Raw genomic sequence first — 26,463 nt, 5'->3', positions numbered from 1 at the left:
ACAGTTAATGGAACTTACACAGCACAGTGCAGTGGGGTGAATGGATTCCCGTCGATACAGCGGCAACCTTTCTGCTCCAGTAACACCTCCACACACCCCTCATGACCTACACGCACACACACACACACACACACACACACACACACACACACACACACACACCAAGTATATACACAGTACATTAAAAGAGAGCAACAAATGGTGAACTACAAATTGTAGTTACATCAGGCTTACTTCCTGTGACCACTAGGTAGTGCTATGACTTAATTTCAGTTTGTTGTCTTCAGGCCGAGACTCTCATCAAATGTGTTCATTTGGAAACTGGTTACAGCATTTTCCTGTTCTGTGGCGAAATATCAGACTGTTTTTGCTTAATTCTGTTGACAGACAGAAGAAACATGATTCATAGTAACAACCCTGAAACTGACCGTAGTAGCAGGCCCAGTGCAGCGGTGTGTACCCGCTGTGGTCTCTGAGGGGGGGCAGGGATGGGGGCTCGGAGCAGGCGATGCTCAGCAGCTCACTCAGCCAGGAGGCGTGGCCTCGAGCTGCAGCCAGGTGGATGGCGGTGCGACCCCGCGAGTCACCGAGCAGGACTGAAGCTTCCTGCTCTAACAGACACTGAATACACTCCTCTTGACCGCACAGCAGCTGGAAGAGAGACAACACATCCGCTACACCTTCAAATATAGAAACTGAATAAGTAAACTATCTACTGTCAGTGAAGGCGGACTAAAAGGCTTTCATCTCAAACAAACTAAAAAAACTGAGGCTCACCCCAAGGTGCAGCGCAGTCAGGCCATGGTTATCGGCAACATTGACAGTGACCTCCCTCTGCAGCAGCAATGACACGGCATCAACGTGACCTCCTGCCACAGCAAGCATCAGAGGAGTCCTGCACATCATTCAGGAGAAACAGACAGATCAGGAAGGACAAGCATCAGAAAAAAAACATTGACAAGAGCAAGACAGAACCAAGAAGTCACTCACTGTCCCTGAGAGTCAGCGGCGTCTACTAGGTCTGCACTGTCGGATTCATCTAGCAGGAGGTGCACACAAGTAGTGTGACCGTTCATCACTGGAGGGACAGAAATCAGATGCCTCAGTTCAATGAGATGTAGCAGGAAGTAAGACAACTAGCACAGAAGTGAGATTGAGTGACTATGAATGATGTCACCTGCAAACAGAAAAGCAAGAACAAAACTGAACCTAAACCTGAACCCACCTGCCAGGTGTACTGGGGTTCGCCCATATTGAGTGTCAGTGGTACGCGGTGATGCCCCTTGGCTGAGGAGGGTGTGAACACACTCAGTGTGGCCCCGCAGGGCAGCCAGGGCCAGCGGGGTCCTGCCTGCCTCATCTCCCTGGTCCACTTCCCTCTCACCCTGCAGCAGCACCTCCAGGGCCTGAGCGTGGCCATGGTACGCCTGCAGGAACACATGCACTCATCAGCCATCACACACTCCACTGCATCAGCATACAAACATAAAATACCAGCAGTTAAAGAAAAGCTCAGGTTAATAAAGTTGAGGTCCCACATTTGGATTCATCTCAAAACTGAACAACTTTTTATCTTGTTTCCTTGTTGTTGTGTTACCATCACACCCTGGAGGATTTCTTGTTTTCATCTTATATTTTTAGAAATGTGCTATTTTATTATCGAATGTGTTTTTATTGTATATTTTTGGCTATATCTGCATGTGAGTGTGTACGTTTGTGTCTCACAGCAAGGTGCAGGGGGCTCCTGGCTTTCGGAGATTCAGGGTCATCTTGGTGACTGTCGTCTCGGTCCAGCAGCTGCAAGACACAATAACACAAACCAACATGAAGCACTACTTTTCCTGGATTTGACCTGACTCTTTTTGTAGTTTTGTTTAGAAATTTTTGGGACAAATTTGAGGTCAAGACACCAGAGAGCTGGAATGTCGTTGCGTGATGGGCAGTGGAAATATGATCAGGCAGCAGATGGAGAAAATGCCTGCAGTCACTACCCAACAATATAACAATTTCCTCCATGTGGCCTGAGGATCTCAAATACCTCAGTGCGTGCGTGTGTGAGTATGTGTGTGTGTGTGTGTGTGTGTGTGTGTGTGTCTGTGTCTGTGTGTGTGTGTGTGTGTGTGTGTGTGTGTGTGTCCGTGTGTGCTGACCAGCTCCAGGCAGTGCCTGTGTCCGTAGGCTGCAGCATAATGGACAGGACTGTAACCCTGTTTGTCTTTCAGCGAGGCCGTCGCTCCGCTCTGAAGCAGGAACTCTAAACATCTGGAAGACAAGACAGCGAATGAAATTACACAGCCATGACCAAGACCTGTGGGGGTGGGGCTTAATATGATTTCAGGGTAAATAACACTGTAGATCTGACTGTATACATGTGTGTTTGTGTTCGTGCGTGTGCCTGTGTGTGTGTGTGTGTGTGTGTGTGTGTGTGTGTGTCTGTGTCTTAGCACCCTCCTCTCTACCTGCACACACATGCTACATCGGTAAGTTGGTTTGTTATCGCTGCAGAACTATTCTGAATTCCCCTTGTGCATCATTTTGTGACATATTATTAGCATGTTTATCGATTTTCTGATCACCACAACTTTATTTTTGACTATGCAGTCTCGTCTCTTGGTCTCTCACCATCTACCGGAGCATTTAAGTTGTGTGATCGAGGGCAAAAATTTCTTTTTGACATCCCACACACATACCTGCAACTTCTCTGAAATATTTTGTGCAGGCTTTTCGCATATCATAAAGTGTCATTACATATTTTAATTTGTGCAGTATTGATTGTATGGCAAAATTAGAGTCAAGAACTCACAACCCGCCAGTGAGATTTAATGTAATAACTTATAGCGCACTTCAAAATTGCATGACTTTTGTTTGTATGTTTTTTTACCTTTTCTGAATTGATGCATTAGCTTTGTTATTCTGAAACTTAATAAAATCTGATGAGGTTCATGTCTTTAAAATAATGAAGCGTATTATTGTGGGCGGCATGGCTCAGGGGTGGAGTGGCCGTCTAGCAACCAAAGGGTCGCTGGTTCGATCCCCGACCCCGGTGACCATGTCAAAGTGTCCTTGAGCAAGACACTGAACCCATAATTGCTCCTGATGAGTAGGTTGGCGCCTTGCATGGTAGCTCCACCATCAGTGTGTGAATGGGTGAATGACATGACACTGTAAAGCGCTTTGAGTACCGCTAAGGTAGAAAAGCGCTATATAAAATTGAGTCCATTTACCATTTATTTCAGTAAAAACAATGAGCTAATCTTGTGATATTCTGTGCTTGTGTGTGTGTGTGTGTGTGGTGGTCTCACAATGCTGCCTCCTTCTCTCTCTCTGCCTGAACTCCTTCACTCTCAGGCTCCAGAGCAACACGACGCCTGTGTGTGAGTGGTGTGGGGGGGATAAAACAGGATCACCATACACACACTGTACACACTCAATCAGCAGCCTCTTTCATATAGTTTTAGCTACTAATGCTGACTAAGTGGATAACTAATGTATGCTGGGCTATGTGCTGCATCCTTTTCATCTCCTGTTACCTTGGAAACAGAGAGGTGTGTACCGCCAGGTTTCTAAATGTAGGACCAGTAACAGCTTCCCAGCTTTCCAGTACAACAGCAGGGAAACAGTGTACAGAGGAAGAGTCCTCCACATCCTTTCATTTCTGTCTCCCCCCCACCTACATGTGTGTCCCTCACCTTCTGTCCAGATCTGAGGCAGCAGCGTAATGCAGGGCAGATCGCCCCCACTGATCAGTGGCGTTGATGGCGGTGCCACATGCTACCAGAGTCTCCAGACACTGATAGTGGCGGCTGGCAGCTGCATAGTGCAGGGGGGTCCTATGGGAGGGATGGGGAGAGTCAGTCAAACTGATCCTACATTTATACAAAAACAACACCAAAAATGGACGTGAACAACATGCAGTGAAGGGATGGAGACATTAAGAGAAAATGAACACTGCAGCTTTGCTTGCTAAAAACTGCTGAAGCCACATATCAGCTTTAGATCAATAGCAGTCAATCCAACACATAAGATGTACTGTTTAGACTACACCGATAATATTTGAACCAATAATGGTATCAGCACTCCCCATCTGTACTTTTTTAGAATTTTAATTTCTCTGTATTGACAAAAATGTCCAGCAAATGTACAGCAAGTGATCAAATATTGACAGGGAGTACCCCCATCGCCTTTATTCATAGTTATATGTTTAAATTAAATCAAATTAAAATAGGTGAGGATTTATGTATCCCTATTGGCTGATAAAAAAAATTAGGAGTGGATCAGTGTTCTGCTGACAGGAAACAGATGAACAGTACTCCCGTGTCACGTAGAGAAACTCAGCAGGTGCACTTTTTAAGTACAGAAGGTGCACATGACATCATCAATCATTTTTAGAGATTTAGATGATGAGGGATCAGGTGCCAAATTAAAATGACTGTTGATGGTCAAGATTCGGAGATACCAGTGTACTGTTTCACCACACAGCACTCCGATCAAAGTCATGCCTCTGTTCAAGGACATCCCCATGAAAATTCCTCCATGGCCAGCTTTGCATTCCTGTATTTAGATGACACCACATTGACTCTATACTTTACCCACTTACTCATACTTGGCACTGAATGATTTAACATATATCTGTACTCTACCAAGGTACTTTGGTGAGTAAAAACAGAAACTGTTACCCCGGTAACCCTTCTGCCAATAACATAGTCATTAAATGGCCAAACTTCAAAGCACATCAGTGTCTTTCACAGCAAGCTGCAGAACAAAGAAGAGGGTGTTGTGCGCTAATCAGAATCTATTCTTTTCTTTTAGGTTATTTTAGAAAATTGCAGTGACTAAGAGTCTTCTGCGGATTATTGTTCATATCTCGTCATACCTGTTTAACAATGTTGCACGCTGTAAAAATGCAACAAAAATCAACTTCAGTCCGACACGCCAGCGTGTCAATGAAGGCTTGACTCACAGAAGTTAAAGAGGACACCGATTCACACAGGAATCCAGACTAAAATCATGGCACCCAACCCAATACAAGTACCACAATGTTGCTCTATAGCTCCTTCTGCATCGCTTAACAACTGAGTTCCTGGCAACATGGCGGCGCCCTGCATGGCAGCAGCTCCACTGGCGCCTGATATATTTTCTACTTTGAACACTGCATTTGAAGATCTAGACGCAACATGATTTCATTCCGCAGTAAACATGACAAGTGTTAGGTCTGAATGTGTGAAGTGAAGTGAAACTTGAATCACAGTGTTAGCGGACATCATCATTCTTGTGGCATCATTCCAAAACTCAACTGGAAAGATATTGAACTGACAGTAGTACTCAAATGAATCTGAAGATTTTTCCTTATGCCTGTAGAAAACCATTTGCATGCTGGGATATCTCTGCAGCACCACCACAACACTTCATCTGGAATGGTATTTTAACACACAATTGGCCTTTGAGAATTGTTGCACCTCCTATGATTTGGATGCTGCACCAGGCCATACTATGATTTTGATAAAATGTTGCTGGAACACACAGATGTTCTTGCATGAGGCCCATTGGTAGTACTTGTTGCTTGGTAGAAGGTTTCATTGACTGTTGGATTCTAAAAACTGCTAGAGTATTTTTCAGATTCATTTTCTGTAAGACTATTATAAACACTTGTCTTACCTCCCACAGTTGTCCCTCCTGTTGTGATCTCCACCGCTGCTCAGAAGCAACTTGACACACTCTACATTACTGCTCACAATAAGCAGAAAAGAAATATTCTCATGCTGGGTTCAAGCCAAGTGATCAAATATCATTTGTAACCTGGTAAAATAAATAAAACCAACAAATGATGCTCACTCTATCTTTTGTGATTTTTTTCTTTTTGCCATTATAGTGGATGAACTCTCAAAAATAAACTTTAAGAGCAGACAACTTGAATTTATAAACAAAAAATTGGACTGAACAGCTGTTTTTTTAGCGAGATGTTGGAGCTCACCCTCCAGCAGCAGCAGCGTGCAGGCAGGTCCTCCCAAGAGTGTCGGGAGTGTCTATCTGGAAGCCTGCAGATAGGACCGAGTCGTTACACATTATGCTAAACCTCCGACCTGACGAGGGCAGCGCAGGGAGACACGATGAAGGCCAGACAACACACAGCAGCAGCCACCACAGAGAGAGAGAGGGAGGGGGAGAGAAAGACAGGTGTTAGTGCAACAGGTGAGAGGAAACAGAGGAGGATGCTGGCCATGCATAAACAGGAAGACACAAACATGTTACATGACCTAGACCTGCGCACATGCCATCAGGTCTCGAGACATTAAACAGTAGGAGAGCTCAGCACTGGGAGGTGAGAGAGGGTGCAGCAAGCAGGTCAGGCTAAACATCCATCATGTCGACGACAACGTAGTCATTAAGACGTCACCCTGTTTTTCAGGAAGCATTCAAGGAACTTCCCCTGCAAGAACTGCAGGTGTGCCACTTCATACAATTTGACTTTCAGAGTATAATTCTAGAGCTTAGTGATATTGGGATTATTCAAATATGTGGTGGTGTTCTGTAGCTGAAGAAGAAGGTTGGTCTTGAGACAGATGATCCTGGTGCTTGGAGTCTCTCCTCTCCTTTTACACCAGCAGGGATATAGAATTAAATAATCCTCTGGGCTAATCACAGAAAAGTCTCTGTAAAAGGGACCACAGCTGCGACATGTCGGTGATAAAAAAAAGGGTGCAGCAAGGCCATGATCCAGTGCAAGGTATGGTACGGAATCCTTGAATGAAGTCAGATGAATAACTTCAGTTATCGGCACCCAGTTCTCAGATCCTACCTCTAGGTGTGAAGTCTACACAACCCAGCAATGTAGTCTGGTAGAGTATCTGAAAGGCTTTCATCCCAAATATCAATATCATATTTTCATGCACAGTTGCCCAAAGCCCAAATGAATCTTTTGCGATCGACTATAGTTGCTGCCCCACTCCTGCAGTGATTCTGTCAATAATTTGAAAGGTGTGCGGATAAAAAGTCTTAAGAGCAGCCTGCTGGCAGGAATCCCAGCAGCTTCTCTGGTGACTGACATACTTGTGGGTTTAGATCACATTCAGAATAGACTGTGTACATTCACTCACTAATGAATGCACTCTCCAGTGCGTGTGCAGCTGGTGCACGTCTGGGTGGTCACAACAAATTCCTCAGTTGGAGAACATCCCTAAAGAATGGATGGACACACTCTATGATGACTTTTTTTTTTTCTATCCTGGACCCATGTGTTTTAACGGACAAAAAAGCAAACACCACACACGAGCTGAATTTGTTTAGGTCAAATGTAGCTGTTGTTTCTACAGAGGTTGGATGCGGTTTTTGTGGGTCTTCCAGACAGATGAACGTATCCACAGAGCAAAGTAGAAAACGAAAGAGAAAAACACTGATATTGTCTTTCTATGTGGCTCTTTACACTCCTGTTCAAATTCGCTTCATTTTCAGAGTCCTTCAGATACAGACTAAAACACTCCTGATTTAGCCAGTGATTTCTCAAAAAGCAGTCCTGACCCGCTACAACGCTGCAGCTGCTACTAGCTCAAGCACATCCAAACAACTTCTTTGTTGTTCAACAAATAGTTTCACCCTGCTCAGCTTGGGCCTTGGAAAACTGTCATCCAGAGTGAGAAGTTAGTCTTTACCTTAGTCTTTAATTTCTACACTTTCATTCTGGACTGGAAAATCCTCTCTCTGTCTAAATGGAATGAGTGCATACAATTAAATAGTTTTACTGAATAAAAGCAACCAAGAAACTTACTTCCAGTGTATATTCTTTACGAGGTGAATTCAAGAGAATACACAATTGTCCAGAGGGGAAAGCGCTCCTATCAGAGTCATTAGACTCAGAGAGGCCTTGTCTGCTTCTGGAACATTGTGACTTGAATTTGGCCCAGACTGAATAAGTGTGCTTGAGAAAGAATTCACCACTGGGAGCAAGAAAAACACTCTAAACTTCCTAGAAAAATTGCACTACCAGACGATGTTCAGACAAAACAGATTCTGAATCAGCACTCCAAAGAATCCGGTCCTGATACAGTTTTTTATGTTCTCTAACTGGCTGAAGATCTGAGCTGATTTAATACTCATCCTTGCATCCTTTCCTCTTGCATGAGTTGCGACGGGGCATTCATGGCGTGATAGTTACAGCAGATATTTATGACCTTATTTGTAGGTTTCAATTACCTTTTGATACACTGAATCAAAATGGTTCTTTTATTAAAGAATCACGTCAACTTTTTTCGGTATTTGCTTATTTTTCATTCATTGTCTCCAGAACCAGACAAAGAGAAGATAGAAATCCCTCTCTCATCACTGATGCATTAAGGAGCTGAGACCCACAGAGATCAGCTGACCGCTAATTAGCTTAGCGTAATAAATGGTAGTGGATGGGAAACGTTAGCAAACTCTCTCAAATAAATAAAGGTCAGGATATTAGTTTGTTCAGAAGTAATCCTCCTCATCCTCTCTAAAAAAGTCGGCCATGATTAGTTGCAGCAGCTGCTCTTCTAGTCAACAAATGTTTTGCTTTGTTGGCCAAAGCTACAGTGAGGCTTTAGAGGTGCTGCCAAATTCCTGCAGCCAGTCAGGAAAGTAGTTCCAGCAATGTATCTGATTCTAAAATTAAACATGTTGTAATGTGGAATTATTCATGGACAAACCTTGTTACATTAATGCAGGAAATTTGTGAAAAAAAGGTCTTTGATGACTTTGACTGAGTTTCTAACACTTACCATCAACCACCGTTCTTTATGCCAAGCTAACAAGCAATCAGCATATCTCTGATGGTCTCAGCTCCCTAATACAGTGCTGTATTTGGGGCTGGTTCAGGAGAGGATAGCTAATATACCTGAGGACAACAGCTTCCGGCAGCAGTCAGAGTGAGCGTTTAAGGCCGCCAGGTGGAGAGGGAACATGCCATGGACTCCTCGCCTATGGAGGTGACAGACAGGTGCAGTATGTTTTTAATTATACATTCTCATTGTCTAATGTTAATTTCTCAGCAGGTAAAACCAAACCTTGTGCAGTCTGCTCCGCTGGTGATGAGCGTGTTGATGAGGAGTTCATGGCCATAGCGAGCAGCGATGTGGAGAGGAGTGTTGCCGTCCTTGTCCACACTGTCGATCTCCCCGCCTGAAATGAAACAACAACTTATCAAGAGGAACCAGGGTAAGTGTAAGAAAAGAGGCAGGCACAACGGAGGCTCACCATTCTGGATGAGAGTCTGGGAGCGAGTGAATCGTCCATGAACCGCTGTAATGTGAAGAGGACTCTTCCCGTCACGACTCTGAAATCCAACCACGGATTCCAGGTTTTGAGGGAAAAAGGATACAAACTGTACAAGCACACTTGTGGAGGATGTAGGTTTATGAACTCAGTTATGCTCAAAGAAAGTTGGAGCACATCTTAAAATCTGAAGCTCCTCCTTTAGTTCATCCAAACCTTTAATCACAACAGTGCTCGAAGTGCAAACTGAAAATCCATTCACACACACATAATACGTCAAGCAGCAAATGGGAGAAATTACATGCCAATTGTAAATAGCAAAGCCTGTATTCTGACAAAGGCTCTTACATTAAATTTCACAAATTTAACCCTCCAATATGTAGACAGCTAATGCGTCGCGAGGTGTAGGTCGCTCCCCATTTCCATTTTAACATGAACAAGTGCTGCCTACGTTTTAAGCATTTAAGCACAATGTAGCCATGCAAATCATGCCTTTTTCTATTTTTTGCAAGTAAATTTTGTCTTAACCATGACAGAGCACCTTCTTTGAAGTTAGGTGGATTTCTAAACACCCCAGCCCTATGGTAATTTAGACTGAATTGGAAAAATTAGAAACCTTAAAGCTCTACAAGACACCTCAGCCCACATTCTCAAGTGTACAAGTCAGAAAAGAAAGAAGAGGAAGATCCTAACATCCTTCCGTCCATCCATGCTCTCTCGACAATCAGACGATTTGTACTTTAGTGTACCTGTACGTTGACATCAGCACCGTTGTTGACCAGAAACTCCAAACACAGCGCTCCTTGGGTGGAGGCAGCAGCAAAGTGCAGCGGGGTGAAGCCTTTATTGTTGGGCTGGATGACATTGGCACCATAGTCGATCAGCTCACTAACAACGGCGTCCCGACCATTAAAACAGGCCACGTGGAGCGCCGTGTTTCCAAATGCATTGGACTCATCAATCTGTCACCACACAGAACAAATACGGACCATTATGACCAACTGTGTTCACGTCTGTTGGGTTGGTGAACAAGAACACAGTGAGGGTTGGGGGTTAAATGCTAACCTCCACAGCCAGGTTGAGCAAGTGTTTGACCACTGCTATTTGTCCGCTGGAGGCCGCTGTGTGAAGGGGAGTGTACCCTCGCTTGTCCTTACAGCTTATCTCCGCTCCCTGACTCACCAGCAGACACACAACATCCAAATGACCTGTAAGGGGCGCACCAGAGGAGCCAAATCAAACAGACAATAAGAGGATTCCACCATTAGTTACTGAGGAAGAATCTTAAATTGAGAGATTGAATTGGTACTACACACGCATTAGTGTACACACATTTACAAAACATTGTAAATGACAATTATTTATCATCCTGTCTTTTGGTCTGTGAATTTTCAACATGCTACATGAAAATTTGTTTTTTGTTCACAGCTTTGCAAGCAGAATATTGGCTGCTGGCAACAACCTTTAAAATGATTTAAGTTAACTCAGTTTACAGCTCCCCGGCTCTAAAAATCGGCACAGCTCCTGAAACACAATCCATTAACTAAAATTCGCAGGCACTTGCACACCTCTAGCTTGGATGCTCCGGGCCCAATCAGTCAGTACACTTTTGGTACAATTAAACTTATAACCACAAGTGTTACTGAATCTACTGCTGATTGGCCCCCAGGAAAATGTTCAGATCAGATCATATCATCTCACCCATGGTTCTACCCCAAAGCTTGTGTGAGCGCAAACACATTAGTGCTCATTTTTAAAGTACATAGTACATGTCATATTCTGTTGTTGTCAATAAACGGGTGTATTGTGTAATCATCAGCTGGCATATTGTCGGTATTTGTTGTTTTTCGAACACAGCTGTTGAATTGGTACTAGGTGACTCATCATCAGTCCAGCTCTTCCTCCAGAAATTACAGACGTGGCGAGCAATACGTTCAGAACAACCTGTCTCTTACCCATGAATGCGGCCCAGTGCAGCGCCCGGCCATCCTTCTTATCAAAAGCGTTGATGTTGGCCCCTTTAGCCAGGAGAAGGTTGACCATCTGACACAGACAGAAATAATGGACACTATGAGAGATAGAGGCCACAATACGTGTGACTATAAGTGTTTGTGTGTCATGGTCTTAAAATAACCACACTGTAAATGTATCTCATCTCCTGACTTGTGGGTTGCTGTACACAGAAACCGAGAAAGCGTCCATTCAGCTGCAGCGATCCTTCGCCTCGCATGTTAATTTTAGACTCAGTATTTGTGAGTTGTGAATCAAACCGCGCAGCCCACTTGACAACCCCAAGATAGAGCTGCACTCACACACCTGCTTCCTTTACCAGAGCTTTCATGAAAACGGCACAAAGGATGGTTACATTATCACAGCTAGGCTACTGCTGAGCTACCGCAGTAATCTTGAAGACTGAACAGAGAACAGGACAAAGCAGTAAGTTTCTGCAGTACCTCAGTGTGGCCATTGAGGGCAGCATGGTGCAGGGCAGAACGCCCACCGCGGTCCGACACATTGACACTACTCAGCAGTGGGATGATGACCTCAGCACATCGCAGAGCATTATTGGCAGCAGCGACGTGCAGCGGCGTCTGCCAATTCTTGTCCCGTGCATTCACATCAGCCGAGTGGCGAATCAAAACCCGCACCGCATCCTGAGGAAAACCAGAAAGTTTGTGAATATGTGTGGAGATACAGAGCTCACTGAACACAACTCAATAAATCAGCGGGTTAGAGAACCCCATCACGACTGTTAAAAGCTAAGTTGAATTTACAACCAATTCTAACAGCAAGTAAGTGTCAATTACGGATAGATTTTTGGCATATAACTTATTAAATTTATTAACATAAATGCCAGCTGCCAAATTTTACTGACATATAAAAATACGTTTAACTGGTATTCATATCTTGTCCTGAAAAACACTGATGAAGAACAAGGAAGAGACAAAATCATACTGATATATCACAAAGAGGACCAGTATTTGTATTTAGTGCACGTAGAGATATGTGTACATCCCTAGCAACAAAGCAATTAAACCCAGATCATTTTTTAATATGGCTGGGAAGCTGGTCGTCACACACCTGTGCATGCACGCTACTTGACTAGACCAGATGGACCCACATAGCATTGCACAAGAGAGGACGTCCAAGACGGCCGAGCCAGATGCAAAGAGACGTTTTTGTCCCTTGTACACGTCCGATTTTAAATAAGTTTCATCATTTTACAAAACACCCGATCTTGCATTTATGTTAACAGTTCTTTGAAGAGTCAAACTGCAGACACATTGGAAACACTCCACGCGTCAATTAAAACTGGCATCGAGCTACATGCATTTCAGCCATGTTAATTTCCCTGTTTGGAGGCTGATGAGTGATGCGGCTGTTTAATTGCTTTGACCCAGATTCTCCACGTGCAGCTCAAGTTGTCCTGCCCTGTCTGAGAACAGTATGTGAGAAGGCAACCAATGACGATGCAGATGTGTCTGGTGAAGACCTGAGGGCGGGCTAAAGTCGTCAGCACCTGCGACACAGTGAGTGAACCAGTGATGATCGCTCCTGCTGGGGGTTTTGAAAAAAGAGTTGGGCTCAGTGGGTGTGTGTTGATATTTGTGTGTGTGTGTGTGTGTGTGTGTGTGTGTGTGTGTGTGTGTGTGTGTGTGTGTGTGTGTGCGTGAGGTTCATGTCCCCCTTGCCTTCTCAGTTATCATTTATTTTAACTTCCCGAGTGAAATGACCCAGGAGGCCTATATTCCTGCTTTATCTCTGTCCCTGCCTTGTTAAAGATTTGTCACCAGATTGTCCAAAATCATCATGAAAAGAACACCAGCACAAGGCAAAGAAGAGCACATGACACCATCAAGTGTGCGTGCCAGTGCAGTTGGATGCTCTTAGCAAGCCTGTTGAATTGTCCATCACATCTTTCCGTGACCTCATGATCAATCAAGGTCAAACACCAGTGATCCAGCCGGTGTCATTACCTGCCCCGCCCTCACCGGCTTTGCCTATTCTTTGTCCTGTTCTTGTGTTTTTATACCAAAGCATTCCAGCCTTCTTCCTCCTGTTTGGCTTTCCCCTGGACCTCACCTTTGCCTACATCTTCCTGGTTTTGCTGCTTTTTCTTCTTTATCCAGAATGTCTCAGACTCATGCATTTAAATCCTTTGTCTAATACCCCAGTCGTTAAGAGAGTGTGCTCACCTCACTCCCCGATGCCACGGCGCGATGGAGAGGAGTGAGCCACATGTTATCTTTGGCGTTGACCCGAGCTCCTGCAGAGAAGAAAGAGGAGAGATTAATATGGTACCTCCCACACCGGAGGGTCACTGGAAACGCCAAATTGAGTGAAAGAAATGGAGAATGTCCATTTTCATCACTGGAAAACTGGTCCGACTACTTTGAAGTCAATTAATTATACACCCGTTTACAGTCAAGTAAAGAACACAATCCAAGATTTGAGATGGGTTTTTTTTTAACTTTTTTGTCAAAATGAAATGTCTAATATTTTACAGTTGTAATCAATCCAGAAAGAAGACCAGAACCAGAGTTAGCTTAGTTAGCTTTGAGTTAGCTTCATCCACACACGCACACACGCATGCACACACGCACGCACGCACACACACATACACATGAATGCACAGTTTTAACTTAACTCTTTTCAAAAAAGCCACCACTTGCGTGGGCGTAAACATGTGACGTGACGTGCAGCACAAAGTTGCGCGTAAACAGTGTACAACATGTGTCGGAAGAATATTTAGCCCTGTGACATTCTGTAAGTTTCAAAACAGCAATTGGCTGACATTCTTGGAGGTGTTTGATGCAGGAGAACTGGCGAGCATCATGTTTACGAGTTTCCATCATCATCGACACCTCCGCCCACCTCTCACCGAGCCGGCACACTGACAGCTTGGATTTCCAGGAATATTGCCAGGCCCAAACTGACCCCCAATTTGCTGCACTCTGTCTAAAACCTCGGACCGAGCCGCAAAAAAGACAGTCAAATAAGCAAATTGCTGTCAGTTATAAAAACTAATTTTGTATCAATTATGTCCTAAAATGTATAATTATCCATTTTCTAATCCTGGATGGACATGCATGACCTTCCTGATGAATATAAAATTACAAAAAAAATGAACTAAATACTTAGAACCTTACTGAACAAAGCTATCTTTTCAAGGGATTTACTGACAATAAGAAATATATGAAATAGTGCCAAGTAACAGTCAGTTACACGTGGGATATTTCCAGGACTTGCAAGCATTCTATATACTCTACATTATGATAAAATTAACAATAAAATATATAAATGTTTTCAGGCTTTTTCCAAAAAAAAAAAGTTAAAAAGACACTCAAAAGCTTCAATAAATAAGTAAATAAACAAACATACATCAACACAAGATGGAAAGGAAACTATTTTACCAGAGAGGATGAGGAGCTCAGTGATCTCGGCATCGCCAAGGAAGGCTGCTGCGTGGAGCGACGTGCGCTTCTCTGCATCCTGAGGGGGGGTAAATTAAGTTCAGTTTAAGTTTAGGCATATCTAATAAGAGGAGCGATCTGGGTGCACGTCTAAAAGGTAGACAGATATATTTGATATTCGCAAAGAACAGTTTGCAACACTTAGTGATGGAAACCTTTTAAGTGCTATAATTCCTCTACACTGTTTTAGCATTTTAAGATTTCAGAGTAAAGAGACACTTCATGAATATTAACTGAAGAATTCACAGGAAAATCCCCTCTTAATTTAGTTCGAATGCGACCAAACAGTTCCTACTGCTATTCACATTAAAAATGTTTGAAAACATGACATGACTTTTATTGTGACAGTGTCAATGAAATGAAACTATTTATGATTCCTACGTCTGCCGCAGGATGAGGAGTAGAATCATGAGCATGTCTACAAGCTCAGAACAGAGGACAAGGAGGCTGTGATATCAGTGCAGCAATGATGAGCTGAGCCCGGTGACAGCACCATCAGTATCAACACATCTATTGTTCTCCTCAGTGAGCTCACACACACACAAACACGCACACAAACACACACAGCATCCTGATGATCATCGACCTCACACATCCAACAAAAACACATCTGAAATGGACAATGATGGTGACGTGGGAATCCTCGAACAGGCAGCCATCCTCTGAATACCCCGCTGCCTCAACACGGATGCATGTTCTCTAGAGCTACATGAGCTGATGTCACTGAACACACGTTAAAACTTTGACCTCACTGCTGCACATGGTGGCTCGAAAATACAGGAAGTAAGAGGAGAAGATGGGGGCCACAAGGCCAGGTTTTACACAAAACAAGTTGTTGGTAAAAGATCTTTGTACTAAATTAGCATCCAATCAAAAATCAATCAAAAATGACTAGTGTTAGTGTAGAGGCACTTCATTGAAGCTACAGTGAGTGCAACGTGCTTCCACACATAGTTTTTCCAAATATGATTTGTACAATCTGGAATCCATTAAAAGATTAACAATTTTGAAATGGTAAACAAAATGAAAAATGAACCCAATGCAAACTTCTTCCTGGAAGTGAAAAATCTTTCTAAGAACCATGAATTGTTTTTACTATTAAATTTCAGAGCCTAAAAACTGGCTCACTCAAAAGAAATTTATGAAGCAGAATGGGTTTGGAAGGTTTCCCCTTCACCAGCCATGTACCACAGACCAGTGTGTGTGCGTGTGTGTGCGTGTGTGCCTGTGTGCCCTCACCAGAGCGTTGATGTCTTCAGACTTGTATATGAGCATACGGATCTCCTCAGGGTCTCTGTTGAAGATCGCCTGGATGAGAGGAGGCTGGGGGGAGGGGGGAGAGACGACAGAAACACACTTTGAAAACTTGCGGCCAGAGACGTTGTTATGCAGAATATTTTGTGGATTCTACACAAGAGAAGAACCACCAGTACAGAACACAAGTGCTGAGCATGCAGAAGCAGCTCTGTGACCTACAGCTGCTGTGTACACTAAAGCAGAGAGCTACTTAAATGCCACCACCCTCCATATGATGAATACAAATAACTTCTTTACTAACAGCCACACTCTGCTCATACAGGACTACAGAGAGCACAAATAATTGATACTAAAACATGTCAGAATACTTCCTATTGCAATACACTGGCACTACATACTGGTATTTTTACTGCAGAGTTCACCTGTTGCCATCTTGTCTCACCATGTTGTTAATTGTACGTGCGTCTTTAGCTTAGATATTGGGTTGTTGTTTGTTTATGCTCAGTAATGTATCAGTCTCCTTGACTTACTAATAATTGGTATCACCCTGAAAAAAAAATCTGTATCTGTTTATACCAAATGCCTTTTTAAAACTTACCAAAACGCAGTATAAAATATTTACTTCCTGTTTGTATTTTCTGCTTAAGCTACACATACCCTGATGTATCATAGGTGGTTAGTTTTGCAATAAACAATTTAAACAGAACCGCAGTACTATTGTGACTGAACAATGTACTTAACACAAAGAACTAAGTGTTGTTAGTTACTCTGTGATTGTCAACACTGTACACGACGTACACGTCATCTCGTTTCATACAAAGTGTTGTAGACATTGATCGTAAAATAAAATATCTATGCAGAAAAATGGTTCAGTGAAGGTCAAGGTGTAGAGGTTGTCTCTCAGAAGCCTTTATTTTCCTTCCTGCATGACAGATACGTGGTAAATACCGGTCCCACACATGCAGTTATCGGTGGGGATCAGTTCTGCACTCGCAGATGTTTGAGTCAAACAATGCTTGCAGGGCAACATTCTTTGGTCACCATGAGGGCTGCCGGCGTGCAGCAGCAACCTGCTGGTTAGACCTCCGTATGTACACATGTTGAGCACAATCCTCTGAGACGGGCAGCTGCCAGGGGTCCAGACAAGGATCAGTTAGCAGACGGGTGGAAGTTGGCGTAAGCTTCAAGCTCACGTCAGTCAACATCAAAGATGCTTCAAATATCAGCAAAACAGTGACAGAGATTCAGGTTTACAGAGATTAAAAAGGGAATCGCCCCGTCAATGAATGTTGGCATGATCCTGAAGGACTGTGACTGATGTTTTTGAGGAAAATATACACATACACAAGCGTCTGGTTTAAATGAAGTTTCATGACGCATATGGCATTTTTTCTTGTAGTTTGTGTATTTATAAAATACGTTCTGTACACCTATAAAAGAAGTCCAAGTCCTAACCCTCGCACTATGTAGACAGTTACTGTAAATAACAATGGACAAGCCTCTGTGATGGAAGTGCAATGCATCACAATTGATACTCAAACACGTTCAAAACCATCTGCTTTTTTAAAGAGAATAATCAAAGTTTTGAAAGCTCTACTTTGTATCTATGGAAGGAGCAGGTCCTCCAAAATGAACCCTCCATTTTTCTAGAGTCTCCCTTTGGCTCATTTACATGCTTTATGACAGTGGCACGGGCAGGTTTTTAAAGAGCTGCACTGGTTCTGTTTGTTCTGCCTGCCCCGGAGCACAAACAGAGCTATGGAGATTCTGTCATTTTAAAAACCTAGACAGCTGCATAGTCACAAGATGAGGAAAGAAAATGCACACGTTGTGTGTTCATTGTAGACGCTCCAACTGACTGCAGTGACTGCAGCGACTCTCACTACCTCCATGTCACATGCCACACAGGGCCCCGATGAGTTGGATTCAATCTGAAACAGCACCTGATGCTACACAGTCCTGCAGACTGGTCCTTTTAAGATAGAAACAGTAGCAATCAGAGTTAGAGCCTCTGCTGAAAAGCTTTACAGATGAACAAAATCAAACTGAAGCAAGCGTCACTCACTTCACTTCCTGTCTCACTTCCTGTTGCCAGTATCTCCTTTTCATGAACAAGAGGAGCATTTCACTTCTGCTTTGAACAAAAAACACTTCCTAATCAGACCTTTGTCTTCCTTAGAATGCAATTTGAGATATATTGTGTGTGTGTGTGTGTGTGTGTGTGTGTGTGTGTGTGTGTGTGTGTGTGTGTGTATATATATATATATATATATATATATATACACACACACACACACACACACACACACACACACACACACACACACACACACACACACATATATGTATATATAAATGTATGTATGTATATACACATATAAAACATAACATAATAACAATTAATTAATAAAATAATGAATAAATAACCTCCCATCCTAGGGGTTAAACTGTCCTAAACACTAATGATAATTTGGAGAAAAAGTCCTCTGAACTGATTCAGACTTTGATTCAATTTGTAGCCTCGTATCAAAAATCATAATATAGAACAAAACAGCACCAAATAATTGCAGTCAGGAGATAAACGTTTCATCCCAGCCTGCCTTGTTGCCTAAAATTTCACAATCACAACTGAAAATATCAGTTACTGTATATTCTTCTTTGAATAATTTCATTGCAAACGTTCCCGAGAATGTAGGGCACTTGCATCATTTCATATTTTCATATTTCATACAGCAAAGTGGTAATTTAAGAAAATTCCTTTTGTAGATCTAAATTAATAAAAAAAACTCTTTGAAAAACCTTCTTTTTACTGAATATAATAAATCCAAGCTGCACAAACTCCAAATACAGCAGCAGAGGAGGTTTCTAAGTCAGGAACTCTTCTTCAGTTACAGTGTTGAAGGAACTGATAAGACTGCTTCTAAAATCGTCAGTCTAAAATAACTTCTTCTTAGTTCGCAGCATCTCAGTGTGCGTGTTTACTCAGTCTCACTGTTTGTACCCTTAAATACAATCAAATCCAGCAGCATGTAATCAAATTGAAACACAAATTCAAGCTGCGCAGGACGGGAACCTTTTTTTCCCCAGCCAACACACGTTGCAACACTCAAAATATAAAATGACAAAATAAAGAGATCCGAGTGTCTGTGTTTTGCTTGCTCTCACTCTCGAGTTTCACTGCTCATATTAAACTCATGATACATCCGAGGGTCCCATTGAGTCACAGATGCAACTGACGGATCGTGCACGGATCGTGCAGCGCTGCCATGTCGCAGCAGTTGTTGTGTAAAAGGTAAATAACTCAGTATTAAGTGCAGCATGGCTACAATGAGCAGGACCATGTTTGTGCACGGAGGATTTTCCACTTTGCATCAGCCTAACCACACACACGCAGAGAGAGAGAGAGAGAGAGAGAGAGAGAGAGAGAGAGAGAGAGAGAGAGAGAGAGAGAGTGTGTCCTTACATCACTGCCACTTTTTGTCTGTGAAGGTTCTGAAGGGTAAATTTATACCCTGGTAGTGTCTAAAAATGATTTTTTTTTAAATAAATGGGCAACATTTGAGTTTTCCAAACTGGATACAGTTTAATATTCAGCTTAGCTTAGCTAGTAGCTTTCTGACAAGAACTTAAAGAAAACTTGCGGTAACACACAAGCGTTTTTCTGTGCAAAACAACATTTTTCTCATTTTAATTATTGATTAGGCCTCAAAAATGCATCTATGTTTTACCACCATTCCAGTTTATTAGCAATGGAGGAAGTGATTAGCTTAGCTTACCATTAAGACTGAAGGCAGGAGGACCAACAGCTCGTGTAGCTCTGTCCAAATCCTCCAAGGCTAACATTAATACATGGAACAGCATCTCTTGGTCAAAATGTTCATATGTGGTTTTGGCGAGGAAATACTAATACAACATGATGGCACTTCTGCTCGGAAGGTGTTAGCGCTTGGTTGTGGGGTACACAACATGTCGTTTTTTTCATTTTAGAAACTTTTCAATTTACTAATATTTTATTTTAATTTTTTGTATTCACTTTACATTGCTTAAACAAAGAATTTCCATTCTATTTTGAGACTAATGTTCTGCTTAAGTCCAGTTTCAAATTTATTTCATGGCCCAGTGGTTGACAGAGTCAGTTTTTGGACGTTTAGAGAATCTGTCCGCCACAATTTGACCTTGTCCCTGTAGTTCAAACTCAACCTGATAAACAGTAAGAACATGGGTCATTGATTCAAACACATCCTACATTCCTCTATTGATTGTTGTACCTGGCAATATTTTCACATCCCCCAACAAGGCAAACCAAACCAAACAGAAATTATGCGGCTAGGAAAATTAAGGGGAAACAGAGGAAGAAACTGAAATTGTCTAAGAAAGCAACCATCTTCCTCTGGGTGATCAGCCAGCCAGAACAATTTCCTTCAAATTCAAAGCTGGTCTTAGCCATCAATCGTGATTTAGGTTTAATCAGTGTTTACTTGAGCAGAGCGATAAGAGAGAGACGAAGAGGCACAACACATTTTCGGTAGAGGCTAGTGAGCCAGATGCCAACCAGAAAAAAAAAGGGTGGGCTGTGCCTTAAAGGAAGCAGCCAACACTTGGCAGCATATGGCCTCTTTAGCTTTGCCTTTCTTTGTAAGTGCTCCTCACACACACACACACACACACACACACACACACACACACAAACACACACACACACACAAACTGTGAGCCTACACATTCAAACACACACTGAGCTGGCATGCATCCCCAGTCACGGTGCTGTCTGTGATCACCACAGGGATGTGGGGGATCTGGAGCTAGCACATGAGAGGGAAGGAGATTTAGGGAATAAGTGAGATAGAAAGTGTGTGTTGTCCTTGGAGGTATGAACGGGAAGAACCTCAAACTCATACCAACACTACAATCTAGGAAATTCTGGATTACTGTGGCTGCTATTACCATTTTACAACCTAACAAAAAAACTCTATCAATGGCATCAGAAAAGAAAAAATCTTGTCTTACCTCTAACATATCTGAATTATCATCAATGGATGTGTTTACATGGATGGCAATGGTCTGACAATAACTCAATTTAGTCAACACTCCATAACACCCTGCCATATTATCAGCGTTTTCTCACGGCATAAAAATCTGAGCTAGAAAGTTTGATGCTCTTCCCAGGTGTCCTGCACCCAATCACCAGAGTGGATGTGCGAGCTCCTCTCATGATACTAATAATGTAAATGTGGTTTATCTTTGTTACCATCAAAATAATTCAATGGAAAGAGAAATGCACCCTGGTCTGGTCATCATTCCATTCACTCCCCCATGCCAAATGTTTATTTATTCAGCTATTAGAGATCAGGGTGAGTAATTGATTCCTCTCCATCAAGATCCTGCCTTCAAAATAAAAGCAGCAAACCTTTTTTTATTATCATTATTCTGACAGAAAGCCAAGTGACTGTGCTGGTAAATTGTTGCTAGTAGCTTGATGTAGCGAAGCTAACAGTTCATCTCTCGGTTGTGGTCTATGCTGCAAATTTACAATAAAATGTGTTTACTCATCTATTTCTTTTTTGTTTGTTTTTTTTTACCAATACTACGTTAACATTCCAAGTAATACCCTGGTGTCTGTACTCTTTCTTTTCATTACTCTCTCATCATATTTGCTCACTGGCTTCTCTGATACAAAACCCGCTAAAGCTAGCAGGATCAGTGAGACCTTGCTGATTTTGGGGGGTTTGGTAATAAAGTTTATATGCAACATATTTTTTTAAGCCAACCAGGTCGGCAAGCAAAAACCTGTGAAGAGAAAGGCTTGGACATCCTTTGTCCAAGAGGAGAATATCCTCTCCTTGCCTTATGATTTTTGTTAGTTGGCACTGTGAAGGCTAAATCAACATTCAGATTTTGTGACGCATTTTGTTTTGGATCAACTCTCTACATCAAATGGTAACTGCAAATGTTTTCATCATCCTAAAAGTCTTCATGCCAACCCAAACCTCGAGGAGACACCTGCAATGTTACCAGTCTTCAGATCATGAAGACAGAGGGTGGACTGAGTAGCAAGAGCTAGCTGTCCTCCCTATGATGTTGGAGAGTCAAAAACAACCCGATCTGTCTGGTTGTCATGAAACTGGAGATCGTTATTAAGGGACTTGGTGGTTGGACTCTCCCCGATTCAACCAAAAATATACATTTGTGTCATCAGAGTAACAGCGAAGAAAGACAAAGTGCTGCAAAACACAAAGCCTTCACTTAGCAAAGTAAACCTCTGGCAAGGAACCTTCAGTTACTCCAAGAAGGAGGAGAAGCTCCCGCTCCTGACAGAGGAAGATGCCATCAAGGAGGTCAAACAACCTCTTCATTTGACAGAATGCAATGATCAACTGTATTAAAAGCTGCACTGAGCTTTAAAAGAATTAAAATGCCACATTTACCACAGTCCAAATACAACAGTCAGTCATTTCAGATTCTGATCTTCTGTGCTCTGACAGCCTCTAATGCCTTATTGGAAATTTTCTGTGTTATTATCATCTAAGAAAGAGAAGCTATGTGCTTGGGGGATGCCACATGAATTATTTTAGCTCTGCTCGGCCAAAAATTTTAATAAGATGCTGGACTATTGCATGTTTAGACAGCAACTTATAGAAAGATACATTGCTGGAGCTACTAGATGCATGATGTCCCGGGGAGTAGGTGGTGGAAATGTAAATTGCAAGCTGAAAATTGATCTTGTTGTCATCGGGCTCGACTGATAACCCTGCAGCTCCTGTAGGATTTCAAATATAAGGAGTTGTTGCACTAATGAATGCTCGCTTTTGCCTTAGACAACAGATACACATGCTTTTTACTACACATTTACGACACTCATATATAAACACTAGACATGCCCAAGATGCAGTACTCACATGAAAGGTAGGGGGAGTGTCAAGGCAGTGGAGATGTGACAGGGTCAGGGCTCAGATCAGTCACATCAAAAGTGAAGTTACATAGAGAAGTTAACAAACCAATCTGCAATTGTCTCAATCTGTATATCACGTCACTGCTGCAACACAGTGACAAATATACCTGTGAGAACAGCCAGTGGGAAATACGGTTCATTTTTGAAGTTGAAAACTCAATGGAAACAAGTTGACTGCTACGTCATTTATGGTGGCAAATGCAGGAAAAGGCTAGAAAAGTTTTGTGGCAGAGGTGCAGAAAGCAAAGTTTGTCTCCGGTCAGCGAGAGTCTGAACTTGCTGAGCAATTTCATTAATCGCCAGTCCACTGAGAACAATTTTCCACAAAATACATCAAGTTCTTTACATTTAGTTGTCCGCCATTTTAAATGGTTCTCCATATTTAGAATCCTCCCCTTCTGTCATCTTTCTTTAAGGTTTTGCAATTATTAAAATCCATAAGTTCTAAGTCAGTGTGCCCTTGAGCAGATTCCTCCAGTAACACACAACGTTCCTGAGGCAAGTATGTGAGCAAGCACGCTCACATACTTGAGCGTGAACTGGCTGTCTACACGTCAAAATCGCGTGCTTAAGAGCCAGTACATCTTCAGCCTTGTTATCAACCTACCATTGTCACCAAGGCCTCAGAGAAACCAATGACCAACTCTCGTCAGTCTGCTGAAAATAATCTAGCCAAGACAATGCTGGTCTCTAAAGGACAGATTCACGACCCTGTTGATCTAAGCAAACATATGTACTTCCTCCTCCATCTTCCTGTCTCTCACTCTTATCCAACCCCAACTTCCTCCATCAGATTACTACTGTATTTATTACATAAACAGGCTGTAAACACTGGCAGGATGACCTGCAGAGCATATATGCCACATCCCCATAGTTCACTCACTTCACAGGAGAAAATGCACATTTTCTCTAACGCCTGAGGTGGTGGCCCAACTGGCTCGTCTCCCTCCCCTCAGGGTCAAGCAAACACTTCTGGTGCCCTGGTTCCAGTGACGTGATAAATGCACTTCTGTGCTTATTGCTGCCTCCATCTCCCTCTCCGAGCGCTTTAAAGCTACATAGAGACTGTCAGCTTTCACACAGGAAGCCATAGAGGAACTCTGTATTAGAAGTTAGATTGTAAAGTACAGGAAAACTGACACATTCTCTCTCAAAAGGCAAACTTGAATGAGAACTCACAGGGCGGGAAGTCGCATGTCAACAATTTCCTGTGCTTCCTCAATAATCTGTGGAGCAGAGACTTTGTTTCTGCTGATTAACAACAAAACAAACTGATGGGAAACATGCAAATGCAGGAGACAAACAGACAAACGGCATCATATATTGACTTAAACCTTGACCTCTGGATCTCATTACAAACACTCACTTACCTGACTTGTAAAAAAGCAAAAGCACAAACTGCTCATCGGGTTTGAGAAATATCTCTCTCATGTGACCCACTCTTGATAAGCACATGATAACGACAGCGAGGAAAAAAGGAGAAAATCTCTGTACAAGCCTGTGAGCTGTCTGCTGAGCAGAGGCATCCTGTTATCAGCCATCATCAGCATGTTGTCTGAAAATAACAGGAAGTCCCACAGTACTAGGCTACATAAAAAATACAACACACACACACGCACACACACACACACACACTTCCCTCCCTCCCCTCCTCCCAGAGTAATGACAGATATCTGATACGATGCTGCGTCAGATCAGGGATTTCTACCACTACAAAACAGAGTAGACTTTCTGTCTCACTTCATCCAGATTCACCTGGATGGTCTCAAAATGGGCGTAAAATACAGAAAAAAAGATTCCCAGATCTATCAAAGCTTTATCCCAACAAACAATTTAAAGAATTACACAGCAGTTTATTATCTTTTTGACCTTAAAAGTTCATTCCTGGCCTTGAAAAGTCCTCTTCAAACCTCTCAGCACCAGTTCTGGAGCTTTCAACTAGGCATCTTCGCCAGCAGATATGCAATGGTTACGGCTTCTACCTTCTCAGCACTGTAACGTCAGGAACTTAACTTTCTCTGAGGTTAGTTCTTAACTGAGATTACATGCAAGGGTGAAACAGCTAAAGAGGATGAGCTGGTACAATGAAAAGCACCAGCTGAGCTTCCTAAACGGACCCCAACCGCTCACACACTGAAGGTCTCCGCTGATTCTAACGGGAACATTGATTTATCTGGTTTGCACTTGAATGACTTTCACCATTTTCTACCTCAGTGGGATGAAATTGAGGACATATTTCATCATTGGTAAAATTATTGGTGCACTAGGGATGCTCGCGGAAGGAACCCAGAGCGGAAGTGATAAGTCCGCTGTCCTAATTTTAACGGAACGTCAAATTTTAAGCTATTAATGAACAATTAATTTAAAATTCTGGAGATTCATATTTCTGGGTTTACACGGTTTCATGAGCCCATAGCCTAGAGGTTATGAATTGTAATTTAGGTTACGGAATGTTACAAAAGACATTTCTGCTGCATACACGATGCGAGTGAATGAGAGTATATTTGGAGTGAGGCTAAGCTAGCAGCTAGCAGCTCTACCTGGTCGGCCAGTTTGAGAACAGCCATCTCTGGATCATTCACTCCCTCCGACACCGCAGCACCACAGGGCGATGCTGCGACCAAGCCCGGCTCCCCCTACCCGCTCTTCCCGCGGGACTTCAGGTGACTATGTAGCGGCACGACTTCTCCGGCAGACTGGGATGATGGTGAAGGCCGGGGCGAGCGCCGGGGCCAGCAGCGCCGCTCTTCTGACGCTATCCGCGGCCGCAAGAAGGAACGGCTGGACCCACCGGTGTGAATAATCCACATTTATGTCTGCCGCTGTCGCTGCTGCTGCTGCACGGAGGTCGCAGGCGTCTCTCCGACCCATAAACCTTGCTCCTCCCCGGTGTGCAGAGCTGCAAGCCTCCCGGAGAGGCAGCCAGGCTGAAGTCAGCTGAAGAGAGCTCTGTGCTCGCACAGGAAGTTACTGGCTGGCCGTCTCTCCTCCTCTCAGATGCAGAAGTGCAGCAGAAGCGTTACTTCCTCAGCATCAACAACAAGCACCCCCACCCACCATCACCCCCTCGCTGCTGCCATCCACTGGATAGACGTGACCAAAATCATCATCATCATCATCATCATCATCATCCCACTGACAAAACAAGACGCAGTAAAGGCACTCAAACTCATGATTTAGAGATGAAGGCACAGAGAGAGCTTTCGTTGCTGTTTTAATTGTTCGGTTCCTTCAAAAAATAATTCAAGACTCATATCGTGTCTGACTTGTTTTACAGCACCCCTTCCTATCAATGGTGTGCTCCTCTAAGACATCTTATCCATGTGGGCTAATCATTTTAGTCTCAAATTATTTACCTTCAGTACAATCAGTCCAAGGTTCATTCACTTTTACCCCAACATTCTACTGCTAAGGGCGGCACAGTGGTGCAGTGGTTAGCACTGTGGCCTCACAGGAAGAGGGTTCCAGGGTTCCAGTCCCAGCTCAGGCGCAGGATCTTTCTGTGTTGAGTTTGCATGTTCTCCCTGTGCCTGCGTGGGTTCTCTCCACGGACTC

General features: G+C 43.0%; 1 protein-coding gene across 5 annotated transcripts in view; it reads right to left on the bottom strand.

Moving 5' to 3' along the window:
- The window catches only part of ankrd44 (ankyrin repeat domain 44), a 32,476-nt gene extending 6,541 nt beyond the window's left edge, over positions 1-25,935 (bottom strand). For 2 of the 5 annotated variants that reach the window (XM_086220716.1, XM_086220720.1), the window contains exons 1-22: positions 25,449-25,935; positions 15,942-16,025; positions 14,643-14,721; positions 13,425-13,495; positions 11,682-11,882; positions 11,184-11,271; positions 10,294-10,436; positions 9,978-10,190; positions 9,211-9,289; positions 9,021-9,135; positions 8,852-8,934; positions 5,972-6,080; positions 5,656-5,724; positions 3,690-3,830; positions 3,303-3,368; positions 2,151-2,262; positions 1,726-1,797; positions 1,226-1,427; positions 991-1,078; positions 778-895; positions 429-651; positions 19-106 (exon numbers count right to left, since the gene is read on the bottom strand). In XM_086220716.1, coding sequence (XP_086076842.1) covers positions 19-106; positions 429-651; positions 778-895; positions 991-1,078; positions 1,226-1,427; positions 1,726-1,797; positions 2,151-2,262; positions 3,303-3,368; positions 3,690-3,830; positions 5,656-5,724; positions 5,972-6,080; positions 8,852-8,934; positions 9,021-9,135; positions 9,211-9,289; positions 9,978-10,190; positions 10,294-10,436; positions 11,184-11,271; positions 11,682-11,882; positions 13,425-13,495; positions 14,643-14,721; positions 15,942-16,025; positions 25,449-25,475 — 2,471 coding nt within the window. In that variant the 5' untranslated portion in view covers positions 25,476-25,935. The remainder of the gene's footprint in view (positions 1-18; positions 107-428; positions 652-777; positions 896-990; positions 1,079-1,225; positions 1,428-1,725; positions 1,798-2,150; positions 2,263-3,302; positions 3,369-3,689; positions 3,831-5,655; positions 5,725-5,971; positions 6,081-8,851; positions 8,935-9,020; positions 9,136-9,210; positions 9,290-9,977; positions 10,191-10,293; positions 10,437-11,183; positions 11,272-11,681; positions 11,883-13,424; positions 13,496-14,642; positions 14,722-15,941; positions 16,026-25,448) is intronic. The other 3 variants (XM_086220717.1, XM_086220718.1, XM_086220719.1) reach the window with 3 other exon arrangements.
- Between the last annotated feature and the right edge of the window lie 528 nt (positions 25,936-26,463).

The sequence above is a fragment of the Aulostomus chinensis genome, chromosome 12 (genome assembly GCF_037954235.1).
Source record: "Aulostomus chinensis isolate RoL2024-O1b breed Wild chromosome 12, RoL_Achi_v1.0, whole genome shotgun sequence".
NCBI classification, from domain to species: Eukaryota; Metazoa; Chordata; class Actinopteri; order Syngnathiformes; family Aulostomidae; genus Aulostomus; species Aulostomus chinensis.
The sequence above is the reverse complement of the archived record's forward strand: the minus strand, read 5'-3'. Positions and strand labels throughout refer to the sequence as shown.